This window comes from Lagenorhynchus albirostris, chromosome 19 (genome assembly GCF_949774975.1).
Source record: "Lagenorhynchus albirostris chromosome 19, mLagAlb1.1, whole genome shotgun sequence".
NCBI classification, from domain to species: Eukaryota; Metazoa; Chordata; class Mammalia; order Artiodactyla; family Delphinidae; genus Lagenorhynchus; species Lagenorhynchus albirostris.
Genome location: NC_083113.1, coordinates 26,277,908 through 26,288,140, shown reverse-complemented (window position 1 = coordinate 26,288,140; position 10,233 = coordinate 26,277,908). Strand labels below are relative to the sequence as shown.

Genomic DNA, 10,233 nt, shown 5'->3' with positions numbered 1-10,233 from the left:
GATAAAACATGCCGCAAAAGTGCATAGTAAATAAAAAATACGGATGCAAAATATAACTTTTAAGTGCAAAGATAAAAATGATATCAGGGAAATGAGCCTGACTGCGACGCCACTGGACTTGTCACTGCCTCCTGCACTAGGCTGTAAGAGGCACGAAGACAGGCCTCGTCTGTTTTTGCTCATCACTACATCTTTGGCGCGTGGCCCTGTGCCTGGCACTTCGTAAGTGTTCAATGATCTATCTCGAATACATGAACGAACGAATGAATGAGTGAACGCTAGATCTGACTCCGCGACCCGCAGAGCTGGCACATCAAGAAGCGAGAGAGAGCTGCCGGCCCAGCGTTACGCTCTTAGCCGCGAGGCCGGGATGCTGACAGTGGCCTCCAGGCCCCGCCGCCCCAGCTCCCGGCGGCTGCACGTGCGCCTCCTCCCACTAAGGCCTTGGCGCACGCCCCGCCCCGTCGCGCATGCACGCGCCCTGCAGCCAGACAGTCTGGTCAGCCCGCACGCCACGGCTCACCCGCGCGCCCGCTGCCCCTCGCGCCTTTGCCCGCTGGAGGGCGCTCCCCTCCCGCCCCACGCGCCCACACGCAGGCGTCTCTCGGCCCCCTGCGACTCAACGCCGGACCCTGGGCGCGCGCCGCCTCCTACCTGAGGGCCGGCGAGGGAGGTGCGCGGAAGGGCTGAGGGGCTGAACAAGACCGTGGCGAGAGGCGGGAGGCGGGAAACGAGAGAGCGAGCGGCCGCGGCAGACGGTCCGGGCGCGGGCGCGCGCGCGCTCCCGGCCCTCTCTCTCTCAGTCGACTCCCGGCCAGAGCCCAACCCTGCTGCCGCGCGCCGCCGGCCTCGCCGCGCCTAATAACAACAGCGCCCAGGGTCAGGTGGCCGCGCGCGGACAGCGCCGCCATTGGCTCGGCGGGGAGCGCGGCGCGCCAGGATTGGCCAGGGGGCGGAGTCTCTGTCGGTGCGGGGGCGGGGCTGGAGAGGGAGGTGGCAGGGGCGGGGCCAGGCCGCGGTCCGCGCCTTTGTGCCCGGCGCGCGCTCTCCGCCCGCTCCGGCTGCATCGCCGGCTGCATCAATAATTCAGAGCGGCGGCGGCGGCGGGAGCGGCCGGTGCGGGCAGGAGGCGGCGGAAGCAGCGGGGATCAAGCGGCAGCGGCTATGCATCCAAGTGCGGCTGGGCAGCCGCGGTACCCCTGAGGCCCGGGCAGGGCTCCGGGAAGCATCGCGCGGGGGGCACGCTTGCCCAGGAGTGCAACGAAGACCTGAAGTGTCCAGAGCGGCGTCGGTGGAGCTGCGCACGGAGCTGAGGAGGGGGTTACGGAGCGGGCCTGGGGCGGGGGGGGCGGCTGGCGCAGGCAGCCCCCGGGGTGGGGGGCGGGGTGGGCGCCGGCGCCGCGATGCTGGGCGTCGTGGAGCTGCTGCTGCTGGGGGCAGCATGGCTGGCGGGCCCGGCCCGCGGGCAGAATGAGACGGAGCCCATCGTGCTGGAGGGCAAGTGCCTGGTGGTTTGCGACTCCAACCCTACGTCCGATCCCACGGGCACAGCTCTGGGCATCTCTGTGCGCTCCGGCAGCGCTAAGGTGGCTTTCTCTGCCATCAGAAGCACCAACCACGAGCCGTCCGAGATGAGTAATCGCACCATGATCATCTACTTCGACCAGGTGAGTGCTCCGGGAAGACTGGATTGGTGGAGGTTAGGGGAGAGGTGGTAGGTAGATGTCCGATCGTCTCCGAGGTCTCTGCGGAAACGCAGGGACAAGCGTTCTGGACAGATTCTTGCCTACTCCCCTTCGTTCCCGTCTCGTTATAGGTACTAGTGAACATCGGGAACAACTTTGATTCAGAACGCAGCACTTTCATCGCCCCGCGCAAAGGGATCTACAGTTTTAACTTCCACGTGGTAAAAGTCTACAACAGACAGACCATCCAGGTCAGCTGCCGCCTCAGGGCCAGGCCCCAGCCCCGGTAGGGGGCTACTAGCCGCGGGAGTGAGCGAGCCCTGTGGGGGTGGGAGATGGAAGGGGCAGCTGCATGTGCCCGGGCTGCTTGGAGGGACGGGTAGCAGGTTCTCACGGTTCTGTGGCTTGCACTCTCCCTTGCCTTCCCTGTCATTGGTTCTTGGAACCTGTTCCCATCCCCAGGCACAGTTTTCTGCCTCTGCCTCTGGGACCCTCCAAAGAGGTTCTCCCGCTATGGGACTCCAGGGAGTTCCCTTAGAGGTTTCTGTTAGCATCAGGGACAGTTCCCGCTTCGGGAAGCTTTCCGCGATCCTCGCCCTCAGCACCACGGACAGTATCCCCGACCCTGTCCCAGCTCTGAAGACCGCGAGACGCCTGTGCGCTTGCGTTCAGCGCCACGCTCGGGGTGGGGGTGGGAGGTGTCTCCTGGCGTCTTTATGGGGGCCGACTCCGGATTTCTGAACGAGCAGCGCCGAGCCATAGCAGTTTAAGGGTGGAGACACAAGGGAGGGGCATAGTGCCACTCCCTCCTGGCTCCGGCCTTTCCTTAGCCAGCACTCACCGGCTCTCCAGGTTCCCAAAGGTGTCCAGGATTCCTTTGGGCGGACACAGAAGGCGGAACGCGCGGTTGGGGAGAGGGCGCAGGGCCTTTGGCTTCTGGTGCCACCGCAAGGGCAAAACCAGGCGGTGGCGGGCGAGGCTGGATCTGGGACGGGAACCGGGCCCGGGGTTTGGGGATGAGGCACAGAGGGCAGCTCTGCGCGAGATTTCTCATCAGCCGAAGCCTTCCCTGGCTCCTCCATTGCGTCTCTGCTGTGTCCTGGCAGCCGGGTCCGGGAGGAGCCAGGCGTTTTGTTTGTTTGTTTCTATTTGTTTGTGTTCCCGGAAGCGCCAGTTTCCTGAGTTTCTCTTTGAGGCTGGGGGGAGGGCGAGGCTGCAGGTCTCTGGGCGCTTGAGCCACCTACGGGTTCATTAAACTGGATAAAAGAGCGAATCAGGATTTTCTACTGGCGCGTCCAAGAAATGAAAGTGACTCCTGTTTTGGGGGCAGACCCTTCCTGTCACCCAGATGGGCCGTCTTTCGCCTCTTTGGACCCTCAGCAGTAAACTGCAAAGCGCCTTTTCTTTCCGCTCTCCCGCCCCACCCCCGCCCCCTGCTTCCAGGCCTTACGGCTGTTAGCCAAGCAGCGAAGGTTCGCGGCTTTATCGCCGCTTCGGTACCCGCCTAGGTTGCGCCTCTGAAGCGGGCCTGTCTCTTTCTCAGGTGAGCCTCATGTTAAACGGGTGGCCGGTGATTTCAGCCTTCGCTGGTGACCAGGACGTGACCCGGGAAGCCGCCAGCAACGGAGTTCTAATCCAGATGGAGAAAGGCGACCGAGCATACCTCAAGCTGGAGCGGGGAAACTTGATGGGGGGCTGGAAGTACTCGACCTTCTCGGGATTCCTCGTATTTCCCCTCTGACTGGCTCATCGCGGGAATGGAGGCAGGGAGAGGGCGAAGGCAGGAGGGGAAAATGATAAAGAGGCAGAACTTTAGAGGACGAGAAAGCGGCACGACTTGAAACTTCCTACATGTTCCCCAGCTGTATCCGGGTAAAAGGTGCGCACCCGGCGGTCGGACAACTTTGCCCGTTTCCTCTAGAAGTAAATTCCGCTTAGCTCTGCGCACTCCCATTTCCAAAAATAAACTCGCCTCCCCCATTCCAGTGGCAGTAATCAAGAGAGACTCCTTGTCATTGTTTCTTACCCTCATGTTCATGTTCCCTACAATTTATATAAAAGAAACTTTGCATTTCACTGTATAATGTGAAATATCTTCCTCCTCTGAGTCGCCATCTGAATCTTTACAACCGCTGAAATCTAATATGTCCCTCCCCCCTTTTTTATATTGGAGAGGGGGGAAGGTTTTTTTGTTTGTTTGGTTTTTGTTTTTTTGATGGGGAGGTAGTTTTAATTTGGCAAGTATTGCTCGGAAAACACCGCTCGAATTAATTAGCTGAAGATACTTTGTATCCTCGGCTGCTTGTTAGCAGAGAAAGGACTCACCTTAGTGGTGACTGGTTTAAAAAAATATATATATATATAAATATATATCATTTGTACACGAAGAACTCTTCCCAGTGGAAACTGGCTGTATTTCCGTATTTCTATGTCCTATTCGGAGTGATCGTGAAATCTAAGGCTGCTTGACGTTCTGATGCTTGTTAATGCCCTCGTGTTCTGTGGCTCCACTAAACGCCAGGAGGTTCTTCCGGACGCTTCCTCGTCCTCTGTAACATACCTGTGAATAGCCAAGATTTAATTTTGCTTTAATCCAATAAAGTTGAAGTGGGACTTTTATTTTTCTGAAACGGCCTTCCTAAAGTCCGCACCTTCCCCAGTTGCGAGGTCTGGAGGCAGGGGTGCGGAAGCGCGAGATTCAGAGGGGTAGGGGACTTGGTGGGATGCAACCCAAGAAAGGCCAGGGCAGGAGGGCTTCCTCGCCAAATCGGCCTGCGCTCCTTCCTGCGCAGGCCTAGGGCCAACCCTGTATTCGCCCCGTGCTCCCTGCTTCGGCGCAAACGTAAGAAATTGGGCTGAAATCTTGCTAGGCCAGGCCCGGCTGCCGGCCTGGAAGCGAAGTTTGGGCTTTTCGCAGTCCAAATGCATCAGGAGTAATCCCAATTCGAAGAGCCGGAACCTTTCTGCCCTAAGCGTCACGCTTCCCACGCCTCTGCCTCTGGACTGTCCGCTCACAGATCCCGAAGCAGCGTATGTTTTATTTCGCCGCCTCTGAATCCCGAGTCCTCCCTGCCGTATTACCCCGCCTCCGGGACCTGTGATCGCGCTCATCGCAGGACTTTTATTCAAGAGGTTCGTCCAGGAGTTTTGATTGTATCGGAACATAATGTGAAAGCAAAATTGAAATAAACGACTTCGTTTTAAGTCTGGAAGTCTGACCAAGTCGCTTCGGCCGAGGGGAGGTCGGGCGTAGGAAAAGAGGTGGGCAGCCCAGGGGCGGGAGCCGCGGCCTGCATGGGCCCCTCTGGCTCTGTTCCTTTTGGAGACTTTTTCCTAGCCCGAGATTCAGAGATGAATTTAATTAGCTCCTGGAGGCTGGCGCGAAGGGGGTGTGAGGGATTACTAATAGCATAATAAGCAATGTTTCTCTATTTGTTCCCGCGGCTCCTCCGATTTTGAGAGTCAACAGGCACGCGGCCTGCGCTGAAATTCAGACCGGGTTATTCCTTTGCTCGCGGTCCAGGGGTCCGCATCTCTAGCAGGCGCCATCCGCAGCCCCAGCGGCCCCGGATCCTTCACGGGACAGGTAGGGACTTTGGGAGTGAGGAGGGGACCCGGTGCTTTTCTGTTCCTGCCCCACAGTTCTCCACGCTAGTCACTCCCCAGGGAAGTGAGAACGAGGAGTCCTAGAGGAATTTTTTTTTTTAAAAAAACTATTCTTTAAAAAAAAGGAGACACTTAAAAACAAATCCTTTCTTTGCATTCTTCCGGTTGGGAGGTAGATATCCGGGAGAGCTGGAGCCTTGGGCAGCGGAAGCAGCTCGATCCAGTCGCTCAGCCTGAGCAGAGCCCGCCCGAGGCACACAGATACCGCCCAGGCCAGGGCTCACGGCCGCGGGGCTGCGGTAGTCACCGCCCGAGGGAGCTGAGCCCCAAATGCGCTTGAAGCTTACTTGGCTGTGAGTGGGTGGTCACCCCTCTTCCTGAGGAGCAGACCACGAGGGTGGATGTCCAAGCTGTGGGACCATGAGGCTGTGCTCCGCTGGGAGACTTCAGCAAGTCCCCTGGCTTGGCCTCAGTTTGCCCAACTGTACAAAGACAGAGAGGAATCGGAACATCTCCAAGAGCCCTCTTGCCCTGAGGTTCCAGCAGTTCTCTGGTCCTCTCTTGCCCCCAGTTCTTTTGCCTGGGTTTAGTGAGTCCTGGCTGCAGCCGAGCTGACCTGGCTCCTGAAGGCTAGGCCTGAGGCTGGGCTGGAGGCCAAGGGGAAGCCTTCAGGAACTCAGGCTCACTTTGAACCCCTGCTCTGGGGCCTGAAAGGTGAACACAGAGGGGGAGCAAAGGGGACCCCAAGTGGGACCAGAGTGAGAAGTTATCCCTTGACTCTGCTGTGGCTTCAGCTGGCCCCTTCCTGGGGGAGCGCTTCCTCTCCAAATTCTGACCTTGGCATTGGAGATCCTTCTCAGTCTGGTTCCAGCCACTTCTTCCATCCGCTGATCTCTTCTCTTGACCATTTGTGGACCCCATGTCCCACTACTGTCTTCATACCTCTGCTCCTGCTGCTTCTTTGCTTCCAGTTGAAGTACCCTTTTTCTTCTTCCCTACTTTTCAAAATCCTATCTTTCTGGGGATCTAAGCAGATCATCTACAAAGCTTGTCCTCTGAGAAGTGGTCCTGTCCATACAGCACAGATCCTACCTTCCCAAGCCTCACAATCACCTCCTCACCCTCCCACCAGGCCTTATTTGGAGCTAGCAGGGTGGAGACATTGGCGGCTGGGCCTGTCTCCCCTCTGCACTGGGCTCCAGGGGTTAGTGGTGACCCACACCAGCAAGCGCTGGGAAGTGCTAAGCTGCTACTCCTGCCCTAGGGGGCTCTGAGGAAATGTGCACTTCTCCACCCCTCAAACTGCCCTCCTCCTCAGGCCTGAGCTTCCCATTAGCCTGGATGGGGCTGTCGACAGCTCTCTCTCTATGAGGCCTAGCTGGGGCCTCACCTCCCTCACCTCGGTGGCAAAGGTGATTATTACCTCTGCCAGAGACAGGTGAATGACCTTCATCTGAAAATTGTGCTCCAGCTTCAAGGGTGGTGTGTTGGGGATTCAGAGGGATAGAGAAACAAGGGGTCATTAGCTCAGTAGGGACTACCTCCCTGCCCCCAACCAGAGGCTAAGAAGTGGAGGGGGGATTCTAACCTACACCTCACAATGGTTTCCCTTAGTGCTTAGAATCCTCTAGGCTTCTAGATCTGGGCCCTGCGTCTTGCTTTTATCTCAAATAAACCTGATCAGAATCAAGCCTGTAGGGGTTCCAGGACCACCCCCTCATTCAACCTCACCATCTGTCTGAAAGACTCCTCCGCTGCCCAGGTCACCTTGGTCACTTCCTTCTTTCTTGCCTCAATGGTAACCTCCTCCTCCGGGAAGCCTTCCCCACCCCAGACAGGCAGAGTGGTTAATGCTTCCCGGCCTTCTATGGAATGTGGTCTCTCCTACCACACTGCCTCCTCCCTCACACAGTTCCCTGAGGGCAGAGATTGAGTTAGGGGTCTGGTGCAGGGCAACTGCGGAGCGGGGACGGGGGACCTGAAGCTGGGTTGGAGGTAGGGTGGTGATTTCTAGGACCCAACGAGCACAGACCAGACTCCTAGGCTTCGGTTTTCCAGGAAGCCCCCTGAGCTTCAGGGTGCCTCCGGGCCAGCGCTGGATCCCCGGCCAGGTGCCGGGTCACTGTGCGCTCTGTTGTCTGCTGAGCCCCAGAGCTCGCTCCCTCGACACGGCTTCCACTGTTAGCAGAGCTGGGAGCGTGCCCTCCAAGCAGCTCCTGGCCCGGGCGGATGGGCTCCTAATGAGAACATAATTACCCAGATGGAGCTGGAGCGTCACCTCCCTTCTTAGCTGTTACCCTAACGGAGTAGTGGAGGTGGAGAGAGTGTTGGGCGGAGCGACGGGCTGGACGTTTCCTCGCGTACAGGGCGGGGTCCTGGGACCCCGCGGGCCCGCCGAGGGTGAAGACCTCTCGCTCTGTGCTCGACCTCTGGCGTGCTGTGCGACCTGAGACTACTTCCTTCCCAGCCTGAACCACATTTTCCTCAACTCCCAAATGCAAGGGGTGGGCTAGAAGTCTGGGGTTTCCTCCAGGTGATCTAACATTTCTGATCAACCCGTCCGTGAGCCTGTCTTCCCCTCCCCCCACCCCGCCACCCAACTCCTAGCTGCGTTTGGCCGAGTCCGTGTCATCCCTACTAGCTTTCAAACAGAACAGTGAAACTTCTTACGGAGTCTGGGGAGGTCAGCGGTGCCCTTGAACTGGAAGGTCAAGCTGGGAGGGCAAGTGCAGGTACACTCCCTTTGAGCCAATTCAGTGGGAAAGAAAAGCTTTCCCGGGGTGATGACAAAGGTCTCTTGGCCTCTTTGCACAGGGCTCCTCATTGAAAATACATCCACACTCTATCTGAGCCTCAGTTTGCTTATATTTCAAATGGGGACAATAATGCCTTCAGAGCAGGGTGGTTGCTAAAAGGCATAAAAAGTACTCAGCACTGCCTGACACACAGTAGGTGCTGAATAAATGCTAGCAACAATGAAGAGCAATGGACACCGGGCGCACCACACTATCCCAGAAGCAAGATTTAAAGGAACATCAAGCAGACAGGAAAACTGAAACCACGGAGGGGAAGGGACACAGAACACGTGAATTAGGATCCTGTGTCCTTTGTTTCCCCTGCACATTCATCTCCCCACCCACCTCCAGTTAATCATGAGAACAGGGGAATTTTACCCTGTAAGTGTCTTTCATCTCCATCCCTGTTGCTCATATATTTGCATCAATCACTGTGGATGAATACTGTTTGCATGCTTCTCCATTGGTTATGAGCGCTATTTACATATCTGTGTCCATTTAGAGCGTGAGCCCCTTGCATCCTGTTCATCTCGCTTGGCCCAGTGCCTTCTGTGGTGTCAGGTACAGAGCAGGGCTCCTGTGATTGTGTCAGGAGTGAAAGCAAACTGTGCCTGGCACAACTGCAGGATATGGACCCAACCAGTGAACCTGCCCTTCAGGGGACCTCTCAGTCCTGCATGCACCCCCATCACTGACAGGAATGCTGGTGTGGAAGTGCTTTCAGACCCTGTGCTGTCAGGGAAACCTTCCCAGGCACCTGCACTTACTCTCACCTCTTCCTATTTCACTCTGCACTCAGCCGGTCCACAGGAAGTCCCAGCTTTGACCCTGGGATAGCAGTGAGCAGGGGCAGTGAGGAAGAGGCCAAGGTTAGATGTACGGGTTGGTGTTTGGATTTGTGGCTAGGTCTTCACACTGGGCAAACATTTTCTGGCAGCAGTGAGGAGACACTGTGCAGCTGAAGTCAGAAAGGAGAACTTTATGATTATAAAGAAAGAACTTCCAGGTGTGTGGCCACAGTCCAGAGCCTAGGGAGGTCTTTGTTCATCTTGCTCAACTCTAAAGAGGTCAGGGAGGAGACGCAGAGGGAGGGAGCAGGGGAAGGAAACAGGCTCCAATCTGACCTTGAGATCCACCTGATCAGCCGAGTCCTCTCTGAACCCCACCCATAAGGGCCTGGCCCTCTGCTGACCACCTGAACTCTTGCGTTCAGGTCACACCCTCGCCACAGTTCTGTTGGACTCTAAGCTCTGTGGGCATCAGTCCTCATCTGCTGTTTCCCACAAGGCATCCAGAGCCTGGCACAGTGTCAGGGCTGGTAGATGCGCTATAAATGCTCCCTGAATGCATGAGCGAGTGAACACATGAATGGGTGGGCAGAAGGAGGGAGGGATTACTGGTTGCCTGGCGAGTGCCTTTGTCTGGTCCACCAGAATGTGAACTCCATGAAAGTAGCTACCTTGTTATTGGCCTTATTTACAGTTACATTCCCAGTGCCTAGCACAGTGCCTGGAATAGAGTCAGCATGAACAGTATTTCCTGAACAAATGAATAAAGAATTACGGTACTTTGGACTGTGGGATTCTGGATTGCAGGCTTGACCTTGTACACTTCTTGAGATCCCCACTATCCTGATGAACAGCCACATTTATGTATTTATTTATTTAAAACATCTTTATTGGAGTATAATTGCTTTACAATGGTGTGTCAGTTTCTGCTTTATAACAAAGTGAATCAGCTATACATATACATATATCCCCATATCCCCTCCCTCTTGCGTCTCCCTCCCACCCTCCCTATCCCACCCCTCTAGGTGGTCACAAAGCACAGAGCTGATCTCCCTGTGCTATGCGGCTGCTTCCCACTAGCTATCTATTTTATGTTTGGTAGTGCATATATGTCAATGCTACTCCCTCACTTCGTCCCACCTTACCCTTCCGCCTCCCTGTGTCCTCAAGTCCATTCTCTACGTCTACATCTTTATTCCTATCCTGCCGTGAGGTTCTTCAGAATCTTTTTTTTTTTTAGATTCCATATATATGTGTTAGCATACGGTATGTGTTTTTCTCTTTCTGACTTACTTCACTCTGTATGACAGACTCTAGGTCCATCCACCTCACTACAAATAACTCAATTTCGTTTCTTTT

General features: G+C 56.1%; 1 protein-coding gene across 1 annotated transcript; it reads left to right on the top strand.

Moving 5' to 3' along the window:
* The first annotated feature begins 1,403 nt into the window (after positions 1-1,403).
* Positions 1,404-3,426, top strand: CBLN1 (cerebellin 1 precursor). Its single transcript, XM_060131050.1, has 3 exons — positions 1,404-1,667; positions 1,817-1,936; positions 3,229-3,426. Exons 1-3 carry the CDS (start codon positions 1,404-1,406, stop codon positions 3,424-3,426), a joined length of 582 nt encoding a protein of 193 aa, XP_059987033.1.
* Positions 3,427-10,233: the final 6,807 nt, after the last annotated feature.